Below are 26,338 nucleotides of genomic sequence, written 5' to 3' on the forward strand. Positions count from 1 at the left end.
ATAAACTTAAAAATTATATATAAAATAATTAAAATATGGGAAACATAAAATATACACTGAGAGACAAAGAAAAGTGGCCACCCTCTTAGCAAATAGTAAGTAAAAACTTGCAATAATAATGATTTTTATTTTTTGTCGTTTACTGGTTATTTTAAAAGAAAAAATGTAGCCATAAATCTGAGTAAAACAAAGAAAAATGAAGAAACTATTCAATTCAGTATGGAGTATTTCCTCCTCTTGTGTTGATCACCCTTTGCACTCAACACGGCATCAATTTTAATTGGTTTTGAATATAATGCTGTCAAATATTTCATACAAAAATGTATTGTTGAAATGTTTTTCTTTTATTTTATTGAATTGAAACTCAAAACGAAGATGGTGGGAAGCCGCAATGAGCCTGACATGCCAAATCATTAAAACCTAGAATTTTCTATTATTTGAAAACACAGTTCAATATAATTAATGAAAACAGAGCTCTTAAGGAAACATTTAAAAATCTACCTTTCTCTCAGTAGCACAAATAGGAAAATCATAAGAATTTATACTGGCCATTTACTTACCCCAAAACATGGGAAAAACTGAGACAGAAACTTGTCGAATCTGTCAACACATTAGAGCAAGTCCTTTGTGACTGCAAAGCAAGAAAAAAAAAGATTCAAGAACCCTAGAATGTGCTAAATCTACTTAGAGTAGTGCACTTTTTGAGGGTTGGAAAAAAGGAAGGTCATATGATAGTTCTTTCAGGTCATGTGGAAGAAAGGGAGACTTTTTTAAAACTGAAGATGGCAAGTGCTGCAACAAGGCTGACAGACCAAACCAACCTAGATTTTTTAGAGTTTGAAAATACAGTTCAATATAATTATAAAAGAGAGCTCTTAATGAATCTTTAAAAAATCTACCTCTCTCTCAGAAGGCAAGAATTAAGGAAAATAATTGCCATTGCTCGTATAATTACTACTCTAAAAAATATCATCGCAGATCAGATAATCAATCAAAATTATTAATGTTAAAAAAATATTTTTGACTGGAATTTTATTTTGGTTTGTGTAAATAATTTGCCAAAAATGGTAATTAATTTTGTCTGGTGGGTGGGAATGGAGTCGCTCCTCTCTCGTTCGTACGCCGGTAGAAATATCGTTATCAAAACGCAGTCACATTGATCATCAGTTGAAAGAAGATCGTTTACGTGGCCAATAAACTTTTCAACTGAATTAAAATTTGTTTTAACTCTGGTTTTCTTATTATGCTATTTTTTTAATTGCACGGCGGGTGGTTTATTCTAGCGGACGAGGAGTTTTGGCTATGTGACGTGGAGTCATTAGGTAGAGTGCCGGTGTGGTTTCGTGGCTGTCAGCTGTGGTGGTGCATTCGCGTACGAGTCTCCTCTCGGTTTTTTCCTCATTCGCGTGTACTGTATTTCCAAGTTTAGTGCTGATGAACTGAAATCATGCTGACAAAATTCGAGACCAAGTCGGCTCGGGTTAAGGGGCTTTCTTTCCACCCGAAAAGGCCATGGATTCTATCCAGCCTGCACAGCGGTGTCATCCAACTCTGGGATTATCGTATGTGCACACTTTTGGATAAGTTCGACGAACACGACGGCCCGGTGAGGGGGATCTGCTTCCATGCCCAGCAGCCGCTTTTCGTCTCTGGCGGTGACGACTACAAAATCAAGGTGTGGAACTACAAGCAGAGGAAGTGTATTTTTACACTTTTGGGCCATTTGGATTATATCAGGACGATACAGTTCCATCAGGAATACCCCTGGATCTTGAGCGCGTCGGACGACCAGACGATAAGGATCTGGAACTGGCAGAGCCGGAACTGCATTTGTGTCCTTACTGGACATAACCATTATGTCATGAGCGCTCAGTTCCATCCGACGGACGACATTGTCGTGTCAGCCTCTCTTGACTTTACAATCCGAGTCTGGGACATTTCAGGCCTTCGCAAGAAAAACGTGGCCCCTGGGCCTGGAGGCCTTGAAGACCACCTTAAAAACCCGGCGTCCACTGATCTGTTCGGCCAGGCTGATGCGGTTGTGAAGCACGTACTCGAAGGCCACGACCGAGGGGTCAACTGGGCCACATTCCATCCCACTCTTCCTCTCATCGTCTCCGGTGCGGATGACCGTCATGTCAAACTCTGGCGTATGAATGATGCTAAAGCGTGGGAGGTGGACACTTGCCGGGGGCATTACTACAACGTCTCCTGTGTCCTCTTTCACCCTAGGCAAGATCTTATACTCTCCAACTCTGAGGACAAGAGCATTCGTGTGTGGGATATCACGAAACGCACTTGCCTCCACACGTTCAGGCGTGAGAACGAGCGGTTTTGGGTTTTGACCGCACATCCGACTTTGAATTTGTTTGCAGCAGGGCACGATTCAGGCATGGTCATCTTCAAACTGGAAAGGGAAAGACCTGCGTATGCAGTACAAGGTAACATCTTGCTTTATGTGAAAGACAGGTTTCTAAGGAAACTCGATTTTACAACTTCAAAAGACGTGTCAGTTATGCAGTTAAGCGGCAGCCAAGGTCCTGTGTACAGTATTAGTTACAATGTCGCTGAGAATGCTGTTCTAGCCTGTACGAGAAATGCAAATGTGGAAAGTAGCGTCTACGATTTATACATCATGTCTAAAGATGGCCATTCAGACACCATAGAACACAAGAAAATACCAGGGGTGACTGCGGTTTGGGTAGCCCGAAATCGTTTCGCAGTTCTTGACCGTTCACACTCTATTGTTATTAAAAATCTTAAGAATGAAGTCACAAAAAAAGTCAGCACACCTTCTTGTGATGAAATATTCTATGCAGGAACTGGAATGCTCCTGTTAAGAGATGCTGATAACGTTACACTGTTTGATGTACAACAAAAGAGAACAGTCGCCCAAACTAAAATCTGCAAATGTCGTTATGTCGTCTGGTCCTCAGATATGTCGCATGTTGCTCTCCTCGCAAAACACACTGTTACAATTTGCAACAGAAAATTAGATCTTCTCTGTTCCATCCATGAAAATACGAGAGCAAAATCAGGAGCTTGGGATGAAAACGGTGTTTTTATTTATACTACCAGCAACCACATTAAATACGCTTTGACCAACGGAGACCATGGCATTATCCGCACACTCGATTGGCCGATATATTTGACAAAAGTTAAAGGAAACCAGGTGTTCTGTCTAGACAGAGAATGCCAATCACGAATTTTGAACATCGATCCAACAGAGTATCGTTTTAAACTTGCTTTGATCAACAGGAAATATGATGAGGTACTGCATATGGTGAGGAACGCAAGACTTGTAGGACAATCTATTATTGCTTACTTACAGCAAAAGGGTTACCCAGAAGTCGCGCTTCATTTTGTTAAAGATGATAAGACTCGTTTTGCCCTTGCCCTTGAATGTGGCAACATAGAAGTGGCACTTGAATCAGCTCGTGCGCTTGATGACAAAGCATGTTGGAATCGTCTAGGGCAAGCTGCATTATTACAAGGAAATCACCAGGTTGTTGAAATGTGCTATCAACGTACCAAGAATTTTGACAAGCTGTCTTTCTTGTATTTAATTACAGGAAATCTAGAAAAATTGAGAAAGATGACTAAAATCGCAGAGATTCGTAAAGACCCCTCGGGTCAATATCAAGGAGCTCTATTACTCGGTGATGTTGTGGAAAGGATCAAAATATTGAAAAATTGTGGTCAAACTTCTTTAGCTTACTTGACAGCTGCTACTCATGGACTAGAAGCCGAAGCCGAAGAGCTCATGCAAGAATGTGATGGAAAAATCCCTGAAGTAGATAAGAATGCAATTCTCCTCCAACCTCCCGTTCCGATTCAACAGACAGAAACCAATTGGCCCCTGCTGACAGTTTCAAAAGGATTTTTCGATGGAGCAATGCTCAACAGTAATTCGATGGCAGCTGCAGTCGAAATCGATGATGCCGGAGACGGTTGGGGAGATGAGAGTCAGCTTGGTTTTGAAGATGCGATGGGTGAAGAAGAGGGTGATGAACCAGCTGTTCCTAACCAAGAAGGTGACGGATGGGATGTTGGTGAAGAAGACATCGTCCTCCCACCAGATCTAGAAGTTACTCAAGGGCCAGAGGATGGTTTCTTTGTTGCACCTACTAAAGGAGTTTCTCAAACTCAAATTTGGGTCAACAATTCTCAACTGGCTGTCGACCATGTGATGGCCGGTTCCTTTGATTCAGCGTTCAGATTACTTAATGAACAAGTGGGTGTTATAAATTTTGAACCCCTGCGCTCTCTGTTTCTATCAGGATTTTCTATGTCGAGAACTTCTTATACACCACTTCCTTCATTGCCATCTATTTATGCACACCCACATAGAAACTGGAAGGAGGCTGGAGCTAAAAATGGTCATCCAGCTCTTTGGATAAAACTAGACGAACTCGTAGCTCAGCTATTAACTTGTTATCAGTTAACTTCTAATGGAAAATTTGTAGATGCAATAAAAGAGTTTAGAAATCTGCTTCTCAGCATTCTGTTTTTGATCGTTGACACTAAACAACAAATAGCCGAGGCCCAACAGTTAATGCAAATCTGTCGTGAGTACATCTTAGGCCTTCAAATGGAAAATAAGAGGAAAGAACTGCCTAAAAACACCCTTGAAGAGAGAATCCGAATTTGTGAAATGGCAGCATACTTCACTCACTGTCAGTTGAAGCCTGTACATGAAATCCTCACGCTGAGAACTGCAGTCATCCTTTTCTTCAATTTGAAAAATTTCAAAACGGCAGGCTCCTTTGCTAAAAGAATGTTGGAACTCGGGCCGAAACCCGACCTTGCTCAGAACGCCAAGAAGATGTTGCTAGCCTGTGACAAAAATCCTGTTGACGAACATAAGCTCAACTACGACGAGCACAATCCTTTCAACATCTGTGCCTACTCGTACACACCGATCTACCGTGGAAAACCGGAAGAGAAATGCCCATTCTGCGGAGCCTGCTACTTGCCGCAGTACAAGGGGAAAGTCTGCAACGTCTGTAATGTTTCGGAAGTCGGAGCCCAAACTATCGGACTTAGAATCAGCCAACTCCAATTCAGATAATTTCAATCATAACCATTTTATTATTTGTGTACATATATATTTTTTACTATGTGTATTATAAAAATATTAAGAATATTATCAAAGCTTCAGAGGATCTTTACGGTATAAATGTTTATGCTTCGAAACATTTGTAGCATTATAATATAATATATAAAATGTTTAACAGTTGCATACTATTCCAAATAAAACTAAATTAATGTTTTGTCTTCTTTCATTCTTCAAACCTTCATATTTGTCTGATCATGTGTACATTTTCTATGACAATACCTAAGTAATTTTTATAACAAAATATTATGCTGAATGCATAAAAATAACATGTATGGAAATAAACAAACTTGTAGTTTTGTTTTATAAATAATAAAAATATAAATATAGTGTTAAGTAAATCACATTGGTATAACCAAGAAAATGTAGATGAGCCGGCAATGTCAGCCATGATGCGTCGTGAGACCACCCAGCCTCCCCCTTCGCTGTACATCCAGTGGATTTAAAAAGAACAATTGCAAGCAATAAAAAATGAATGGCCAATTTGCTGGGCCAAAAGAGATACATCAAAATTATTCAAATTTAAAAAAAGACGACTGTACTGTGGAGGAAAAAGGTCATACCAGGTTGCACATAGGTCATAGTAAGATTACAAGCGGACATCCAACAGGGTGAGACAATGCATGCGCCCATTGTGTGATGAAATTATTGCCATAGAGCACATAATAACCCTGCAAAGAATTAGATTACAACGAAAGAAATACGATCTGCATGATTTAGTGTTCTTGGGCCCAGAAAAAAAGGGGTTGTTACTTAGGGGGTAGTACAGCTAGATTTTTAAAGTTTTTTGTTTTTGCTTGTCTTTAACTAAATTTAATTTTATTATATGTACTTTTATTATATGTATTTTTATTATATGTTATTTAAAATGAATAAAAAGAGAACTGAAGTTAAAAAGAGATTTCTTTCTTGGAAGTTTGTTATGTTGGCTATGGTCCGCAACCGCCCGCTTAAAAGAACCGTTGTAGATTTGTATTTACTTTACTATGAAACCGGTAGGTAATTTACAATAACATTAAACGTATTTTCGTTCGCCGCTGTCAAACCGAGTGAGGTTTTGTTAATTTTATCAACTTCTGTTATTAAAAATAAATAATATTTATTATGAGACGTGGGGAGAGTTGGTAACTTGGCTCAGAGCAAATTGATGGATAAACCACGGTCCTCGTAAGTAGTCGTTTTTTCTTCTCTTTTTCTCCTTTCGTAGTACATTTACAAAAGAGGCGTTTTCTCCCATTCCAGGACCTCCGACGAGTCTAACAAGACTATTGAAACGGAAGTGAGAACGGCTAGATCTTCGGTGAGTAGTAATATTAGCCGTTAAAACTTCAAAACTTCGTGCTTACTAACTTCCAAGTGTACGTAAGGCCCGGTTCACACGAAGGCGATCGGTATGAGGGACGCGTATGCGATACCGGTAAGAGATACAAAAAGTATCCAGGCGACTGAATCTAGAGTTCCCTAAGCGGTTTAAAGACCTAGATGTTTGATTCTGTCTTATTTTTATAATGGACGAGTTAGAAGCTGTAGTTCTTTGGCATTTAATTAGACGAAAAATAAGTAAAAGTAGTGCTAATTAGCTCCAACTTTGGAGAGGATAGAGAAGAGATGGAGTGAAGGCGACTGAATCTAGTCGCCGAGATTCTTTTTGTATCTCATACTGGTATCGCATACGCATCTCTACCTTACCTTTAAATAAAACCTTTGGTGTATTCAAACATCACATTATAAATGTGTATTTAATTAATTAATGACTTTTATCACTAGATTCTAAAGCCACAGAGACCAAGGACGCCATTCCAGGATACAACACTTGGATATATAAATGAAGAATTTGATCTTACAAACAGAAGACGGCGAGTTAGTTTTGCAGGTGTAAATATCGTTAAGTAAGTTTGCAATAAAAATTAGATCGAATTATTAAAATCTGAACCAAAACTACAACAACTCTTTAATTTTAGGGAATTTTGTTCAAAGACTGAATCCCAGCATATTGGATATATCCAGGCTTATGAGGAAACTTTTTCCCTCTCATCTGATTCTTCTCATTTTACTAACAGGTGTGCAAAATAGGGCTTGATAGTTTTAATTATTTTGCTTGATCCTCACCAATTGTCCTGGTCTGCCTATTTCCTCCAGTTAGTTGTTCCACTAATGATGGATTTGGTAGTCAAAACACATTGAGGATAGGCAGTCTAGGATAATCTGGGACAAACAAAAGCTTCATATTCTAGAATACTTTTAAAAATTGATATTCTAATTATCATGAAATACATTTTTATTTCCAGTGAACCTAGTGCAATACCAGTTAGACCTTACTTAAACAATTTAGAAACTTCAGATGATTCTATCCTATCAGAAAAATCAATGGATTTGACTTTGAATTCATTAAATGATGATTTGATTCAAAATTGCGACCAAGGTGGTAAAATTCAGAATTGCCTTCCAAATTTTGATATCTTGAGCCAAAACAGGTTTGTCATGGAATCAGATAAAGAAAACCACTTGATCCCTATGGTGAAGAATCCTAATTTCCTTCCCAATATGATGACATATAATTTCTCAGGCAACATGGTCGATGATAAAAAGGTTTTGGATGTTTCCGACACGAATATGAGCATGACCAATGTGCTTTACCGGCCTGACGAATTCACCGACCCTCGAAATAAAGATCTATTTAACTATTCTAATATAGGTGACTTGTCAAACAACGATATGGAGATGACTGAAGCTATTCATGTTCAAATTGGAAACCGGTTCTCTGAAGGTGATAACATAAAAAACTCAAGTGGAATGGAATTCACCGAAGTTCTGCCCACACTCAGACCAAGGAAATCCTTAGCTCCGCAAACCCTAGTTACGCTACCCTTGTGTAATGATGAAGAACAATTCAGAATTGAAAGTGATACAGAAAAATTACAATCAAATCAATCTGCATGTGATAAGGATCTCAATACAAGTTTATTTCAAAACCAACTTGATACTTCGATGGAGTTCACAAATGTTAATAACATCAGATCTTTTGTAAATTTCCACAAGAATACAGAATGTGTGAACTCACAGCGTACCAGTGATCCTGTTGTAATTGATATGGAAATTACAGAACAGGTGAATATGAAATTTATCTATGAGAGAAGAGACAACCTTAATCAAACTCACGAAAATAGTGAAATGCAATTCACTGAGGTGATTTCAAAAACTCCTTTAAATGAAAGTATTGGAATGGAATTAACTGAAGCTGTACCGCACAATTTTTTAAACACTCCTCACCAAACTCAGGAAAATCAAAAGCCTTGTTTAGATGTCAAAGAAACAAATCCTATTTTTAGTGAGATGAGCATTCTCGGTGAGGTGCCACCAAAACAGGCTTTCTTCTCGCAGAAGATGTCACTACTGCCAAATGTACTGGGAGTATCTCAAGTAGAGACAGCTTCTCAAGTAGAGACTGAATGCAACCAGGAAAAGCTGTCTCAACTGATAGGATTGGAGCCGACTGAAGAAGAGTATAAACATCTTTCGAGTGCACATCTGAGTAAAAAAATGGTTGAAAAAGAAGATGATTTCATGGACCTTACTCAAAATAGGTTACCTGCTTCGCAAGAAGAAGAATCTCTTTCTTCCGATGATAAAGAACAGATGTCAATTAAAGAGGGTTTGAATAATAAATTTGACATTTATGAGGACTTAGGCGATACTTCATCAAACAACGATTTATCTTTTAAACAGACTGAAGCTACAAATCATAGAGATAAGAAACGAGAAAAAGGTTTAGGAGAAATTTTAAGCCGAAAATCTTTAGCTCCTGACAAGTTAGATGATTCGATGCATGCTAATGAAGATTTTTCACATAAAAAAACTTGCATCCGTTCACCCGCCACTTGTGAGAGGGTCATTTCTTCATTCCGTCTTGAGTTGGATCATTCCTTGGAGCTAAGTAGTTCAAAGTCATCAAAATTAGCAGGAATTGCAAACTCTGAGGATTTAAATAAACCTGATAAAAATATTCCTGTTGTATCAGGTAATTATGAAATGTGTGATGATAATCCTTTAAAAGGAATTTTAGAGGAATCTGTACTGCCTGATTTTGTGCCGATAAAACACAGAGATTCGACCAAATCACAAAACAATCAACAGAAGGAAAACGCTGCGCCTAAATCAAACTGCCCATTGTTTACTGTTTTTCAATCACCTGATAAAGAGAATGGAAATGAGGTTGAATGTGCACCAAGAAAACAACCTGAGGCAGCACATTTAGAAATATCTGATGAAAATCCGTTAAAAGGAATTTTAGACGAATCGGAACACAACTCTGATAAATCTCCTAACCGATATTCAACCTACCATTCGCCTCAAAATGAAGAAGCAGGTTCAAATTTATCTGCCGATGGTTCTGAGATTATTCAAGAAAAATCTGAATTGTCGACTGTAAAAAATAAGCCTCGTTCTAAAAGGTTTACCCATTATTATTGCGACGAAGAAAACGTACAAGATAAATTGAACATTTCAGATGGATCTGACAATAAATTGTTACCTGAACAGAATTCAATGCTCTTTAATCAAGACGTATCGTCTGAAAATACTGATCAGGTTGTAGAAAATGCACACTCAATGAAATTCATATCAAATGATACCCTTCTTAAAGGTGTTTTGGACGATTCTGAATCAAAATCACTTGAGGGCAGTGCTTCAGAGCAAGAAGGATCTTCCAAACTTTCAAAGAAACCACTGGAAATTACGCCGTACAAGAATTCAATCGGAGAATTATTCGCAAAAAGGCGTTCAGATATGTGCAAGTCGTTTTCTTCTAGCAATGAGTCAAAACATTTCGAAAAGCCAGAAGACACCTCCCAAAGCACCGATAGAGTCCTAACTTGCCATCCTTTGCAAGAAGTTTTACAAAATTCAGTCATAGAACCGATGGAATTGCAGCAACATTCGTCTTCTAAGAAAGGAATCAGGCATGAAGTACCTGTCGAAGAAGACATTAAAAGCGCTTGTGAATCTTTACACAAGACTTCTTTAAATGATGACATGAATGTAGTAAATACTATCAACCATTCAAAGAGCGTTCATGCCAAAATGAATCTTCTGGAAAAATTCAACAATAGTGAACAAAACAATACACAGTTGGAAATTCATGTTCCATGTACAGAGGAAATAGTTGAAACGGAATTGATACAGATAGATGCCGACGTTCAAGAAGTTGAGGCCCATTCTGTTAAACAAATGCCTGATTTAATTTCTCATAAAGAAGACGTACAAAGCACTGCTGATAAATTTTCTCCTTGTCCCATGGTATTAAATGAGGAAGTTGATAAACAAAACTGTTTAGAAGAAATAGATGTAATTAATGATGTCCAAATATCTGATGAAGCATTCGAACCTAGAGCTGTTTTGACACCATTTGCTGACACTCAGAAAGAATATTTATCATCGACGGACTCTAAAAAGAGAAATATTACTCTGTCCTCTTTTATGTCTGGGGCAAACACACCTTATGAAAAGCTCTCTTACTTCAGTGTAACTGCGTTATCAACACCTGGTGAAAACTTTGCCAATAGTAAGTTTTTTCTTTATAATTATAATTTGATTTCACTTTTAAATTATGTTTAATTCGCAGACCAGCGGTCAGGAAATGACAAGACTTCAGATAAGGCTTATGCGATCAGGATTAAAAATCGGTTTGTTTTTAATATACAAATTGAGATTACGATTTGCGAGTTTATTTTACTAATTTTTGTCTGACTGTAGAGATTTTATGGCAAGCCTGGGCTTCAAACGAATTACTTTGTCAACATGGAAGTATAAAATTTGTCACCATTTTTACCTGGTTGTTGAAACGGGTCTACAAGAAATTTTTGAATTTACATCTATAAAGAAAATTTATTATTTGAGAAAGCTGCAAATGACTGGTGGGACTAAAATTTTTTTAACTACTTAGAATAATCGAGTTTTTATACTATATAAATTATATCTTTTTTTTTTCAGATGAAATTCTTGATTTTATAGAAATAAACTTTAAAATTTCCTTTCCTGAGATACATCTTGTAAATCAATGTAAGAATGTCGGCCAGCTTAAGCAAATCACATTTGAGATAAACTCCTTCTGGAAAAAGTTGACACCACTTGTTGATGCTTTGAATTATTTGAGCCAACGTTTTCCTTTCACACTTGTCAACCGAAAGTAAATTTAATTAAAATATATTTTTAAAATTGTCTTCCCTAAGTAAAATATGTATTTTTTTCAGACTTAGCTTTTCAATAATCAATTTAGATGCAAAGATAAAATTTGATGTAATAATCAACCTTTCTGATTGGAAGCAAGGCATTGGGGAAAGGAATGTCTCTATTTGCCAAGGGATTGGTCAAGTCAAGTAATAAAAACTATTCATTTGGTGATTGTCATGTATATAATGTATATGTAATGTTTTTATTTGTAGTGAGATGGCAGTGAAATTTTTATTTGATAGCAATCCGTTTGAAGAGGACATCTTTTTCAAATATGTTACCGAACTCAAAAATCATTGTGGGCTGCTGAACAGAAATTTAAGCTAGCCATACGGCTGGATGGTTTCAAAATTACTTTAATGTTTAATAAACAAAAAACAAACATTTTATATATTTTATTTTATACTTGTTAACTGTATATTTACCATTTTAATATTTTGTTAAATACAGCATTATTTTTACAACAAATCATATTTTAAAAAGAAGATATACATTTTAATATAGATTTAGGAGTATTTTCAAATTTTATGTACATTTTCAAGGTTTTATTTAAAAGAAAAAAAAATATATATAACTTACAATAAGCAATGTTCAAGTGTGTCATTTATGCCTTCGTTTGTTTAAATTAATTCTGGATGGAACACTTGTTTTGCCCCAGCTTTTAACCCGCCGTGGAAATTGTGTCTTCTTGTACAGTCATATATAGTCAAGGGTTCTCACACAATTAGTTGAAGAATACATTTTATTTTATATTTTTAATCCCTTCTATATCTTACAGTGGCACCGCTTTCATTAGATAATTTTCACTTTTACATTGCTTTTATAGCTGTTTAGTGCCAACAACTTCATCTCAACGAACTGCTTAGGGAGTTCTTCACATTTCTCTGACCAACTTTTCTGGCTGAGGGGATTACAGCTCTACTAGAGGTACTAAGGTAATACACCAAACTATTACATATTTATTATCTACTAACATCAACCAAAAACTCTGCGGATTTAATGGATTTTTTGTTTGTAACATTCTCTTTCAAACATCACAACTTATCATCTGACCATCTACGTGTCTTTTTATCACTTCAATTAAAACCTTTTGTTAAAAACAATTGTCCTATCTAACCAATGAATTGGGAAAAATTTCGTTCTTCGCTTGATAAAAATACTTTCTATCCCATCAGCGAAAAAACAAAGGATACTAGAAAACGCAGTTGAACAGTTTAAAAAAAGGGCAAAAGCTCTGTGGGAATTGCTTGCCCCCCAAGGAAAATCTTCCAATTTTTACTGTCAAAATAAGACAATTTATATAAAAAAAGCAAGAAACCTTAGGCAACGTTCTAGGTCAATCAATGACAAACAAAATTACAACAAAAAATTTTTGGATAAAAATGGAAGACTGCTATTGTTACTCCTATCTTCAAGAAAGGCTCCAAGACCAATGACGAAACACGTCTTATATACCAACCCAGTGAGGATAGGCAGTCCAAAACGAGCACTAATGGCGAAATGACGAAACACTTATAGACCAACCCAGTGAGGATAGGCAGACCAAAACGAGTACTAATGACGAAACACGTCTTATATACCAACCTAGTGAGGATAGGCAAACCAAAACGAGCAGTAATGTCGAAATGACGAAACACGTCTTATAGATAAACCCAGTGAGAATAGGCAGACCAAAACGAGCAGTAATGGCGAAATGGCGTAAAGTTGGTACTAACTTTAGAATGTGTTCTTAATGGGCCAATTATTGTTATTATCTTTTACTCTTTTTTAGATATCACAGCTCACAAACCAATAAATGAAATAAACCATTTTTGTCCAATAAATGGACTATTATTGTTTTTTTCCCCTCCTACCCATCGTACGTTAAGATAGGCTAGCCTTTGGGCAGCATTTATCAAAAAATGCCCTACGGCACATACAACTGAAAAAAAAGAAAAATCGTTACTGCCTCTAATAAAATCAAAAAATGACAGAAATTTCACAAATTGATTGAGTAAATGAGTAAATAATGATGTTTTACTGTACAGTTTATTCTTTTCATCAGCTCACGATCCCAGCCGTAACTAGAAATGGCTTCCATTAAAAATCTCGTCATCATCGGAGTAAATCACCTGGTAAAATGAACGCTTAAGAAGCGATTGCTTTCTTCTTCATCCTGTCTGACATTTTCCCAGTTGCGTAAACGTCGATCCTCGTTAGGAATTCTGAAACACCGGAGGGAATTAAAATACCAGGAAAAACAGCACGACCTTCTACTGTATGTAGATGACCATACTGGGGTTTCGTAACCGATTGTGAACTGGCCAAATCCTAATTTTTAAATTGATTCATGATTTGTATTATTTTTGAGTTTAATTGAAGAATTAAAATCTAGTGAAACCAATTCAAATCGGGACAAGGAATTTGTTTTATAACTTGAACGTGAATAAGAACAAACAACTCTAAACTCTACCTGTTTAGCCACAGGCCACTGATTAATACAACACAAAATACAATGCACGATTGAAAAAAATATAATACATAATAACATAATATAAATACTGAAAAGTGTTTTTTAACTGTGGAACTAACTGCAAGCTGGAGAGATGTATACAATGGCCGACGGATGACATTAGTTTGAATTCCGGCGCCAGCCCCTACTAGTCTTATTTTAATTATTTATTTATCGTCCTCAAGATTAATAAATTATTCTTTTGATAATTTTCCGAATAAATTTGAGGTCTAGGCTTTGTTTAAGCCATCAAGAACGAAAATCCGTGGAGCGGTTCTTCCGTATTTTAAAAAGCGTTACGGGCGTTCACATTTATAGATAAAGATTCCATGTTTTATCTATAGTTGTTTGCTGCTCAATGGTAAAAAGCAAAAATATACAATTTGTGAGTATACAATTTTATATTACCTAATAAATTTCGCTGTAGAACGAAGATTTGGTAAAATATCGATATTTCATGCGGAGAAATCACATCTCGTTCAACAAGTCCGACTCGGTCGGTTTCACTTTTATGAATTATTTTCACGCTATTGAATATTTGATGTTCCGAGAAGTGATAACAACCTTTTCCTCCTTAAATAATTATATTAATTTAAACCAACAGGAAGTTTAACCGGTTAACTCATGTGGTTCGTGAAACCATCACGCTTATCATCTTTTGTCCTGTATTAGACAGTTTTCAAGTGCCGGGTTTATGTCACCCTGAAGTCGTAAAGTTATTTGATGATGGACCTAATATTTAACTAGAAATATCCAACAATGAGCCAAAAAGTAAATTCGACTGAATAACAATTAGGTTGATGGGTAGGAAATAATTGTCGTTGTTTATTAAAAAATATGCACCGGGGATCGCAATGTCATCAGAAGGATACTGAGGTTCTCTAACGTGCGCACCTCGCACATGGCTTTATAATACGTTTAGATTCTTAAGATAAGAGCGACACCCCTCCGCTCACAAGTGGTCAGCGCTAATTCTGTGAGGTTTGGTGTAGAAGCCACTAATCCACGGATTACAGTGACGTTTCCAACTTGCCCCGGCCGGAGGGGTGGGGTATGTACCCGTCCTTGGGCCGCATAGTATTGGAAAACCGTTCACTTGGTGCTGAAATGCATCAGCTGATTAACCATTCTATACTATCTGGATAGAGAAGGCAATTCTACCTCCCTGGTTGTAGGGACCCCATCAGCGTCGGATCTGCTGGATCCGCTCCAGCAGCGGTTTTGGCTATAGTGGAATCTCTAACCACCCCGTAGAGGAATACTGCCTTCGGTAAAGGAAGCCTATGAAGGCACCACTGAACAACAGGCTCTTCTCTAAGAACCCGCCAGGTGCCTCATCATGGACCAACTACCATTCCATTCCCACGTAGCATGCTACTTGGCTTGAAACCTATAACACTCTTGCGCTACCCTATCTTTATTCATGGATGTTGAAACCCATGAGGATCCTTATCGCCCGGACTTATCCCCGAGGGGACTTGTCAGACGCCCAGAGTACTCAAAGAGAACACCAGGAAGATTTTACATCCATGGACGTCAAATTCCTTGGCTAACGAGGTGGTGCAATGCTTACCAAGTTCAGAAGAGCCCTGAAAAGAGCACATCCATACATGTGCCTTGAAAAAGGCAGTTTTGTGATTTCTGGCACAGCCTTTCAGCCGTGACTTTCATCACCCCGGAAAAACAGAGAAGGCACTCTATCTCCGGCTCCGGTTGGCCGGTACCATCCAGCTAAGGTACTGTTTGTTTGCAAACCACCACGAGTCCAACCTCAATTAGTAGAGTCGATTGGATACTCTACTCCCGTATTTTTAAGGTGAGTTTGATCGCCCACCCGGGGTTCATACGAACCCCCTACTGATGCACCCGTTGCCTGAGTGGTGCGGGTTCAGTAACCCAGGAAGCTTCTGCGAAAGCAGTGGTGGGAAGGGAGGGGAAAGGAAGGGTAAGGAAGGATAGAGAAGGCAAGGGGAAAATTTTGCCTCCATCATTGGTTACCCCTAGGCACCGGAGCTGATGGTAGGGCTTGCCTAGGCCCATAGGGAAGGGTACTCTATGGGATGTCTTGCGTACCTCGTAGTTCAGTTGGTTATGCACCCTACCCCTTCTTTGCAGACAGGATCTGGTACCCTAACCTCTCTGTGCGACTGATCAGGCATCCGCCGTCCGCGGCTGACTCAAAAGCCAACAAACCCTGTACGCATTCGAGATACTCTGTAGGCGTAATCTTCGCATCCTCGCATACTTTACGTTTCCTTCGTTCGATCTGCCATATTCATGCGGATGGTGCTTACGGAGACCATCCGCACAGGGAAACACAAATATATCTCATTTCTATACAGTGCTTTAAAGAGTTTGCCACCTCTCCAGACTACACCATTATTTTGTGCCTTGAAACCCCCCTTGCAACCAAGGGTTAGGAGGGGTCTGTAGGAAATAAGCCTAAGGAAAAGAATTGAGAAAAGGAATGTCCGAGAACGCGAGGCTCAACTTTTCAGGTTGCACCTCTGCCTCGGGCAGAATGTACCCCACTACCACCCGCCAGACCAGCTCAAAAATTACACACTGCTCGGACCTTGCTCCTTCGGACTACTACCCGCACTGGTCCAGTGTATACATGTAAATGTTATATGGTTTTTAAAAAAATTTTTTTTCGACCAATAAGAATTTACAGCAAACTTTACTATAATAAAACAGATACAGGCACATTTTCTCCGCTTCACGGAAAAACATTTAATCTTCAAAATGCAACCTAACCCTGACCCTAATCTAACCTAATCCAACTTAATCCAACCTCACCAAACCTAACCAAGCCCAACCCATGCGCATCAGTGACGCGAAAATGGTCCCGCAAAAAAATTGTGTGTTCAGTCAAAAAACATATCCATGTTAAAAATAAATGAATGATAAAAACCCAAATTCATCTTGATATGTGGAAGGAATCCTTTTATTGAGTCTAAGACGTGTTCAGATGATACAAACATATGTTGCGCAATAGTTATTGTTGTTTTAAGAACCTGGTTTTTTATATAATTTTAACTTTAAATTTTTCCTTTATTTTTGCTTTATGTCGCATTAACTAATCAATTATTATTACTATTAAAATTAGCGTTTTAATAAAAAAACAAAAATTTTTTTGTTGTCCCGGTGTACTACATATCATCGTGTAGGTTTATGCTTGTTAAGCCGAGTAATATCACTTATATAATAAGTATAAATGGTTCATCTGTTTTTAAATTTTTAGCATCGTTTCACCAACTTTTGCTTAGCAAAAAAAAGTTGCGAATTTCTCCATGTGGTTTGCGGGGCGATGAACATGTAATTTGGTGTTACCGATCAATTTTGGTCTGACTATCCTTGCAGATTTATTCTGTCAGACGCATTTCGGCTGTGCTCGTATAAAAATAAAAATGCTGCCTAATAAACAAAAATATAAAAAAATTTCTAAGTTTGTAAGTTTTAATATTCCTGATTTTCGAAAGAGAACCGAGATAAATATAAACAAATACCAAAGTTCAGATTTCCCCCGATCTCCTCACGTGTTTTGGGACCCAAAGTCTTTCGTAATTGACAATTGTCGGCTTGTTAGCCGAAATGACTTGGCCGTTTACGTTTCCTACGTCGTCAGTTCAAAAATTATCCATACTTTTTTGGAACCCTGCTTTTAAACTGTAAAAATTCAAGTCTTGTTTTGTACAATCAACGCAATCATGTACAACTTCAATTTGTGTTTTTGTTTATGTGATTTTAGATTTTTAAAACCACGACGACTGTTATTTTTGCCAAACTTTCGATCTATTTTCAAGATTGGGACATAGGCCACTGATATTCATTGTGACTGATCAAAATGCAGTCTAAAACTTTTTGTGTGTAAATTTTGAAGGGATCTATATGAATCACTGATTGCAGAAGGGGGACATGTCCATTTTTTTTTTTTTACTTTTTCCCACTATCTTCTATACTACAATTAGAGCTATGTTGGTGCTAAAATGAGACATTTCACTCGATTGGATATGGAAGAAAACGGGCGTTCAAATGTGCCTTGAGCGCAAAAAGGAGTCTTTAAACAAACTACGTCCTTTGAAAAACGAAGATTACATGCAAAAGATCAACAACAATTCATGATCTCATCATGCCATTACTTTGAGGTATCATTCCAAGCACCAGGTGCTATTGAAACGTCTGAATTCATTGATGGCCTAGTAGCCTACAATTTCCAGCTGAGGATGGGAAATACTCCTAATATTGCGCTACCAACTGCAGACTCGTACAAGTCAAAGATTCCAGTCAATGCTGCAAAAATGAAGGATTTGAAGAGCCTCAAGCAGTACATCCCACAAACGTCAGTTGACAATCATTGGAGTTAATTTTACGCTTGGCCTACAGCTCCTTAAAGCAAACTATTGATTGAATTTTCTTCTTTTGGGTCTCATGTTTTTATGGTGTTTGAAACTATTTTTTACAATGTATGTTTAATTATATTAAATATTTTCGAGGCGAACTTCATTTCTTGCAGAAAACGACCTCTTCTCTACAACAAAAAACGTGTTGAAAGCAGAACAGAGACATGTCCACACCACAAAAGTGGCTAACTTGCTCACAAGCATTGATGAATTTGAGAAAAACCTCAATATACATTTGTAGAATAGCCTACTTGAGGTCCTGTAATTTATTCAAAATTTTAGAACAGAAAATTCCTCATTAAAACAGTTTTTTGTCTCTACTGTAAAATTTAGTTTTTGGGACATGTCCATTTTCTGCAATCAGTGGTTCATATATTTTTGTATTTTTAATCACAGGACGGAATAAACTGGATTTTTGTTAATATATTTTTAAACAATTGTTGTTAGACATCTAGAGTCTTCTTCCTGTATCTTCTAGGACTTTCTGGACTTTGTAACTTAATAAGACACATTTACAGACTATTCTACTTACTTTTTTTGTAACGAAAAATGTTATTCCTCAACTTGGCCTGCCAAAAGACTTCATTTTACGTGCTTTGCTTATGTGTGTAAAAATATTCAGACAATAAAGCCGGGCATTTCCTATTTTTTAACAACCATACTTGTACTATACAAAAGACATTAATTTTCTGAAACATTTCAAGAAAAAGCGTCTCAAAATTTGAGACACAGACATTCATTTTGTGCAAGTCCAAAATATAAAAATCAAATCTTAAGAGGGGTTTCACTGACAAAAAAATCCTCATAAAATAGCCAAGGAGCCATAAAAGCACTAGCATGTAAAATAGTCACATATGCAAGACCGTACACAGGGTGTCCCCTGAATAGACGTCAAAATTTCAGGAGGTTTTCAACATGCCAAATTAGACTAAAAAGTCCCTATTGTCCAAAGTCAGAATATCAACTGTATTTGAGATATTTCACTTTTCATGTTACTTTAACCTATTACAACTTTTCCCTTAAAGGCTCTCACATAAAGTATTAATTCTATTGTAAATTTTACAATGGGAAGAGATTTACAAATTCTATAAGATACATTTGTTTTTTATTGTAACCTTCAGTAATCAAATTACAAAATTAATTACAACATAAACTTTAACTAGTTTCTAAAGTTCTTTTTATATTTTATTCTAAATTCACTAATTTCGTGGTCCGCCGAAAAATGGCAAAAAGGAGGGAAAACTCATAAGGTGAGGTTGAGATAGGAAGTTGATGTCCGAGTGGATCGAGGTCACGATAGCTCAAATGGTAGAACAGCGGCGTATCTAGCCGAAGATCGTGGGTTCGAATCCCGCTCGTGCCATTAACTTTTTTTCATCTCAACTAAAAACCTTAATTATTTGTAATTTTATTCTAAGGAGAATTCCCACATCCTAACACATCGTCACCCCCACGACCTTTGCTCTCGTACAGCAAACCTCGGATCGTCCTAGCATTTCGATCCATTCAAGACCACCACCTCCTTACCCTAGAACCATCCTTAAATGGAGACTAAAAATAAGAGTAAACCAAATACCACTTTGTGTCCTTCCGCCCACATTCATCTGAATCAAATCCCACTTTCTGCCGCAGATCCGTCAAATTCTTGCTTCTCTTTGCTGCCACCACTGCAATAACGGACTGTTCATAGACAAGTTAACAAGGAAGCTTCATAAGAGATGTAAAATGGCAGAATTAAAATCTAACTTAGCTAAACCATGAAACCTCAAAAGGATCCAATACCGCTAGTTAAAAATTGAGTTAAATGGTAACCATCCCTAACCAACCCTCGCTTCCTCGTCTTTCATCATCATTATTTGCTCTATTTGCTGCCACCATGCCGTATGCCCTCCACTTTGATGATTTTTCGTTATGGACGAGAAAAGTCCATACTTTCATCCCTGCTTTCTGAAGGGAACATTTTGCATCTTGTTTCGTAAAAACATTTCCAGTTTTCCAGGTCCTTTTCATCCTACCATTCATTATAGGCAAGGACGGTTGAACGATGCTCCCCCTAAAGAACCGCAGGATGATCGAAGAAATCTGTAATGAGGGAAATTTCGACTTATGCGATATAAGCGAAGCAAGTCTTCTTGAATTTATATATTTTTTCCTTTAAGTTTCTTTTTTGCAAGCAAAACTTCTGCACGTTTAGCTAATGAATTAAAACGTCTATGATCGTGTTCTCACGTTTATTGGTTACGTTCACAATCGAATCAATGTCCTCAACTTTAATTAAAAAAAAATGTTTAGGTCTTTAGCCTCCTTTGAATATGCAAAATTGACTCGAGGTTTAAGATTATAGGGTTATTTTTCTTCATTCGATATATCGTTCTGTACGTGCGTTTTTTTAACGTTTTGTATGGGAATATGGGGCACAGCTAAAGTATCCACCTCCTATCGAATCCAGTTTGAAACCTTGTATTACAAATGCTCCTTTCTACGTGTCCAATCTAGTCTTCACCATGATTTTAACATCCCTTATGTTTCCCACCCCATCAAAATCAAGATAAAACCAATTCCAGTCATCACTCACAGGTCATCCCAACTCCTTAGTAACCCGACTTTCCTCTATCACATTAACCGATACTCCACACAGCCGACTAAAACGCCGATGGCCTCGAGATTCTCTCCTTCTTCTCCACTCATGAAAATACAAGTCAATTATTTTTTTTCAACATTATATTTGCTTGTTTGTAGTTAATTCTACAGTCCCTGAAGATGACAGTATAAAACTGTCAAAAGCTCGGCGAAAACAGTAAGGAAGTTTTCTCTGTTTTGACCTCTTCCGAAGATCCTCTGAAAAGAACTTCTTAATTCTACAGTTTTAAATTTCAAATAAAACGAAAACAAGTGTTTCTATACTACGGGAAGTGGTAGGTTTCAAGCTACTGCTTGCGCTTTATAAATTATTTTAACACTAGTATTTTTGTGTGGTGATTAGTGAACGTTAATCAATAATTATTCAGAAATCGTGAGATGCGGTCTGGTGGGATGTAGGTTTCAGAAAAACATTTCCTTTATCGTGCCAACGTTTTGATCTTTATTGAGATCATCTTCAGGGCCTGGGATTTACAACTTTCCCACCCCTTCAAAATCCAACACATATAAACATAAAACAGCAATATCTCACTGGCACTCTCAACACGACACGCAAGAATGGCACAATTACACAGAAGACAAACACTTTCAGTGAGTAGAAATACTTTGATTGAATATAAAAAGTATATTTTGCATTGTATAAATTCACTTTTGCACATCCTAAATGTATTTGTTAAATGTAAACAATGTTTGTGAAACGTTGGCACGATAAAGAAAATGTTTTTCTGAAACCTACATCACACCAGACCGCACCTCACGATTTCTGAATAACTAGTATTTTTGTTCTAACACCGGACAGTATTTAATAGAGGTTATATTTTGTATGTTAGCGTGAACCTCTAGGTTTTTTATCATGTTTAATCGTTGGACAGAGTTCAGACGAAGTAAAAAAAAGTCGCGAATCATTACTGAAGTGTGGTAGGTGGATTTTTTTTATTAAAAAAATGTTTATAGATGGTGGGAATAAAAATTACCTAATACGAGAATTGCCAGAAGAAATATGTAATCTTCGCGGTGTGGAGGGTTGAAGAAGAAAATGCTCGACAATACTTTTCGGTGAAATGCGTCCAACCATGAATAAAAATAGTGACAACTAACAATAAATAGGCAAACAATTTCGTCAGTTTTTAAATGAACAATGATTACTTTTGTGTGGAAAAGAAATCAAAGTGAATTAAATTTTGGCTTTTGGTCCTGATTCCCCAATGTAAATTAATTCAACTGTTTTTTTATTCTCGGGTTTGATTAGAGAAAGGGAGGACTCGGCGCTCCTTTCTTGGTTCAACTTTACTCGGAAGTGGATTCAGTGAGAGGAAGGAGCTTAAACGGAGAAAGGTAGGAAGAGAGAGGGCCTATTTAAAAAGACGAGACGGCTCATCTTCTACTATTTGTTTAACACCACCTGAGATATGAAGATCGTAAGTCCAACCTTTAATCAATCCTGTTAACAATTTCTTACCTGTAAAACATTTCGTCAATTTACAAAGATTTAAACTTTCTATAAATTGGTTTACTGAATATTATATATATTAGTGGTTTTTTCGGCCAATTTTTCATTAAGGACAACTGATGTTAAAAATTAACAATAATATTTTAAAATAAAGTCAAGTTGTCACTGTTGTAAATTTTCTTCCTATACTTGATCGAACGTTAAAGATCAGATTTTGTTACCGCTTGTGATCCGCCTTGTATTGTTTTTTATAGCCTGTTGTTTTCATAAAACTGCCATGTACAACGAAGGATCATTACATCCGCTCATTAATATAGAATAGAAATGATTTTTATTTGTTTTCCTCAAAATAATAACATACAAATATGAACTGTACAAAAAGCATACACACATTTGAGATATCATCTGTCTGCGGAAGTTGGTGCGCATAATATGTAATAATAATAATACTGTAGTATGATGTGAGGGACGGGTCATTGGTATTTCGTTGGTACTATACTTCCGAAGTGTAGTGGCCTGTCCAGAATGAATGTATTTATTAGCGTGAGTGGACGTAGCTGTCGAGGAATGTCGAGTGCTCCACAGGCCCGTCAAACAATTTAGATTAGGATAGTTTAGTGTATGAGTGGAATTTGTAAATACCGTTTGAATGTATTTATTAGTGTGAAAGAAAGGAGGCCGCAAGATCACGATAATCTTCCGACCTCCAATTTAGTTGTAGTGTAAATTAGTATGAAGGTGAATTATGAAAGTGTGTATAAATATTATATCTATGTATTTTAATTTATCACATGTGGGAGGGTAACAACAAACAAGATAACGAATCTCCTATTAGGTGAATTAGGTGGATCGGAAGGCAAAGTCGTTTAGTTGGGGCATAAGAAGACTTAGAAAAGAATGTACACATAAGATAGATAAGAAGACAAATGCGAGAAGGTTATAAACGTGGGGCGCCGGCGATGACCCTGATAGCCGGCAAAAAAAAAACAACGACAACAACAACTTTATTTGATAATTATTATAAATAACAAAATATACCCTTTTCAAAAAACCACAGAAGTATTTACATCAATGGAATATCTATCAGTTTGGAGTCGAGATTACTGAAAAAATATTTTAAAAAGATAATAAAATAGCCAATAAAATATAATAATATTCCCTGTATTTTATAAGATAATTGGAAAGAAAAAGAAAACAAAAACCAAAAAAAAAAATTAATTAAAAAAATATAAATAAATACTAATTTTTAAATAATAATTAATATAAAAGGCATTGAATCCTATATTAAATCAGAAAAAAATGTAACAAATAAATTAGTCTAATAGATAGAACCAATAGCACATTACAACTATTAATAAATATAAATATTGAATACAGTACTCAATTTAACATTAACAAAATAAATAGAATTTGAATACCATTAACAATCCCACACAACGTTAACAAGTTATGGATTCAAACTGTAAAACCCGAGAATAAATAAATAAACAGATAAATAAATAATTAAATAAATGACTTTGACGTGAAAATTGAAGGGCTTTTTGAATATAATTAATATGCAGGGTAACAGTAAAAATGAACAAAATCTTTTCAAAAACGACACCCCGAGGGTGTATGACCTCTGCTGTTGCGAACCCTCGTAAAATAAAATATCTCTTGTAACCTGTTAATTACTAATTTTTAATGGGTCCGTTGCAGCTCACTTATTGGCGTTTATGATGTGATTAAAGTGTCTATGGATCTCAAGATCTCATAGAGATTGAACCATCTATCCAAAATAATTATGTTTTTGGCTTTATTGATCGAGTCAATACTACATAGGACTTTGCTTCTTGAGGACTGCGGTTAAACCTCTAGTTTGGTATTTCCCTATCATTTTGGTCTGCTCAAATTCTCAAAAATAGTAGTTTAAAAAACAAACCCAACTCTAACAGAAACTAACAGCAGAACTGCTAAATCTAGGTCGTTTTAGGGCTAGAATAATAGATTGGTCACCGGATATTGCTAGGAAGAGGAAGAGAACGGATCATGTCCTGTGTTGGTGTAAGTACTATATAGGCTAAGATTTTTACTCCTGGGACAGGAAAAATTCAGGCTGATGAAACAGATAGATGTCGTTGAAAAAGCTTGGAGAGCTGGTAAAAAGGCTTAACTTACCTAAATAAGTTTTTACTAAAGATAAATCATTGGTTTCGATTAGCGTCTTTTTCACCACGAGGATCGGATCAAAAGTGATAATTCGTCATCCTGATTAGATCTTATAAACATTAAAAAAATGCATATTATAAAAAAGGCCATGTGATATTTTCTTCAAGAGGAAATTTGAACTTTGATCTATCGAGATCCAGATTTACTCATGTGCATCAGTGAAAGTTTAAATAACAAGTGGACTTTTTATCGACATAAAGACTTTCATTAGCCAATTTACCCTTTCACTGTTACCTTTCTACTTATCCTCACTTTCGTGTTTTTTTTGTAAAACTTATGATTAAAAATTGTTTTAGTTACTTTTCGTAATTTCGACCTTGGTGAGTCAAAGCCTCGCAGGAGTTCTGTACCACAGACAGCACGCAGCGGCCGTCCAGGCGGGCCATCATCCTTTGTCAGGAAGAGGAAACGAAGATTATCACTATTCCAACAATCAGATCTTCGGAAGCGGCCTCTTCGGCTACGACGAACCCGACGAGTCGGTAAGGGTCATCAAGATCACAAGGACATACGCCGTTCCGGTCCCGGTCCCGGTTCCGTATCCGAAGGAAGTTCCCATCCCTGTCGCCGTACCGAAACCCGTCCCGGTACCCGTACCGCATCCGGTACCTGTCCCGGTCCACAAGGCTATTGTAATCCCTCATCCTGTCGCAGTGCCCGTACCCATAGATCATCTCTCTCCTCCTTCGGAGGACCAGGATTCCCATTACCAAGATTTGCAGCAATACCCGACGCAAACCGGCTCAAGTTATTCCCAACGAGACGAGCAGTACCACCAACATTAATAATTTTTAAAAGGTAAATCATTTCATTTGAAAGGGTTATAATAAAATTAAAACCCAGTGGCTGTAAATTCTAAACATAGCAAGACGGATTAAGTACGAAATATAGTCCAATTCGAAGTCAGTTTCAGGGTAGAATTATCCAGAATATCTGACTTTATATAAACAAAATTACCTTCTAAGAAAACTAAAAGAACTTTGTGTACGTTTGCCAGAAAACGCAACTTATTGTTGGATCTAGTCCAAACTATTTTCTTCAGTATTACGTAAATATAATGTTTTTTAATGGATTAACTATAATGGTATTAGCATTAATACATTTCAAAAGTGATTAATGTAGTAATTTTTAACTACATCAAAAGTAATAAATGTTTAAAATAATTAAGTATTCTAAGTAGCACAGTTCTATCATATTGTTGTGAAAAGACCAATTTTTAAAACTTTTAATAATACTTTAAAATTACAGTACATTACAATGCTAAGTATTTCACATACGACGATCTCAACAGTAAAAAAAATAAAATAATGATAGCAGTTGTAAAGGTAGTCAAACTTTTAAAAATGATTCGATAAAAGAAAAAGGTTATAACCACATTATTTCTACTAATAAATATTATTTTAGTTTTTACCACAAAGTTGAGACAAATGAGAATTCAGCGAAAACTTTTATTTTTTTAAACAACAAGAAAGGTACAAATTCACTTTCAGCCGTGAATTAAATAAACAAAAAGACAAACAGTTAACAATTAGATCATTATTGAAATCATGTTTTCCTTATGTTATTTTCTGGACATATCATTTTGATAGGATAATCATTGAAAGCCAGATAATTAATGATAAAATTGCTAATAAACTACAAATCACTTATCATAAATTAGTGTTGTTATAAAGAAGTGCAAGTTCTGCCCACCTATATGTTTTTTTATTATTTAAGCTTATTGTCTAGATACGAGACGATATATCAATGTGCGATGGTAATGTCATTTTATAATTAAATCAAACAATTACTTGTATATATGT

The 26,338-nt window shown here is 36.5% G+C and overlaps 3 protein-coding genes across 3 annotated transcripts; all 3 read left to right on the plus strand.

Moving 5' to 3' along the window:
* Positions 1-1,172: 1,172 nt before the first annotated feature.
* LOC106669008 (coatomer subunit alpha) lies at positions 1,173-5,273 on the plus strand. Its single transcript, XM_014398251.2, has one exon. The coding sequence runs from the start codon at positions 1,448-1,450 to the stop codon at positions 5,069-5,071; it is 3,624 nt and encodes a 1,207-aa protein (XP_014253737.1). The 5' UTR covers positions 1,173-1,447; the 3' UTR covers positions 5,072-5,273.
* Positions 5,274-6,052: 779 nt separating this feature from the next.
* Positions 6,053-11,737, plus strand: LOC106669011. Its single transcript, XM_014398256.2, has 10 exons — positions 6,053-6,283; positions 6,359-6,416; positions 6,884-7,005; positions 7,078-7,176; positions 7,405-10,676; positions 10,737-10,797; positions 10,868-11,028; positions 11,105-11,300; positions 11,365-11,490; positions 11,557-11,737. The coding sequence occupies exons 1-10, from the start codon at positions 6,264-6,266 to the stop codon at positions 11,669-11,671; spliced, it is 4,230 nt and encodes a 1,409-aa protein (XP_014253742.1). The 5' UTR covers positions 6,053-6,263; the 3' UTR covers positions 11,672-11,737.
* Positions 11,738-22,274: 10,537 nt separating this feature from the next.
* Positions 22,275-25,610, plus strand: LOC106668982 (cyclin-dependent kinase inhibitor 1C-like). The gene is made up of 2 exons (XM_014398209.2): positions 22,275-22,296; positions 24,833-25,610. The coding sequence occupies exons 1-2, from the start codon at positions 22,288-22,290 to the stop codon at positions 25,319-25,321; spliced, it is 498 nt and encodes a 165-aa protein (XP_014253695.1). The 5' UTR covers positions 22,275-22,287; the 3' UTR covers positions 25,322-25,610.
* The last annotated feature ends 728 nt before the right edge of the window (positions 25,611-26,338 follow it).

The sequence above is a fragment of the Cimex lectularius genome, unplaced genomic scaffold, assembly GCF_000648675.2.
Source record: "Cimex lectularius strain Harlan isolate CLEC.00 unplaced genomic scaffold, Clec_2.1 scaffold257, whole genome shotgun sequence".
NCBI classification, from domain to species: Eukaryota; Metazoa; Arthropoda; class Insecta; order Hemiptera; family Cimicidae; genus Cimex; species Cimex lectularius.

Excerpts from the sequence above, each read along its gene's own strand:
- LOC106669008 (XM_014398251.2), top strand. The coding sequence starts at position 1,448 with ATGCTGACAAAATTCGAGACCAAGTCGGCTCGGGTTAAGGGGCTTTCT.
- LOC106669011 (XM_014398256.2), top strand. The coding sequence starts at position 6,264 with ATGGATAAACCACGGTCCTC. Across the intron at positions 7,177-7,404 it reads TCTTCTCATTTTACTAACAG|TGAACCTAGTGCAATACCAG; the intron begins GTGTGCAAAATA and ends TTTTATTTCCAG. Across the intron at positions 11,029-11,104 it reads GAGAAAGCTGCAAATGACTG|ATGAAATTCTTGATTTTATA; the intron begins GTGGGACTAAAA and ends TTTTTTTTTCAG.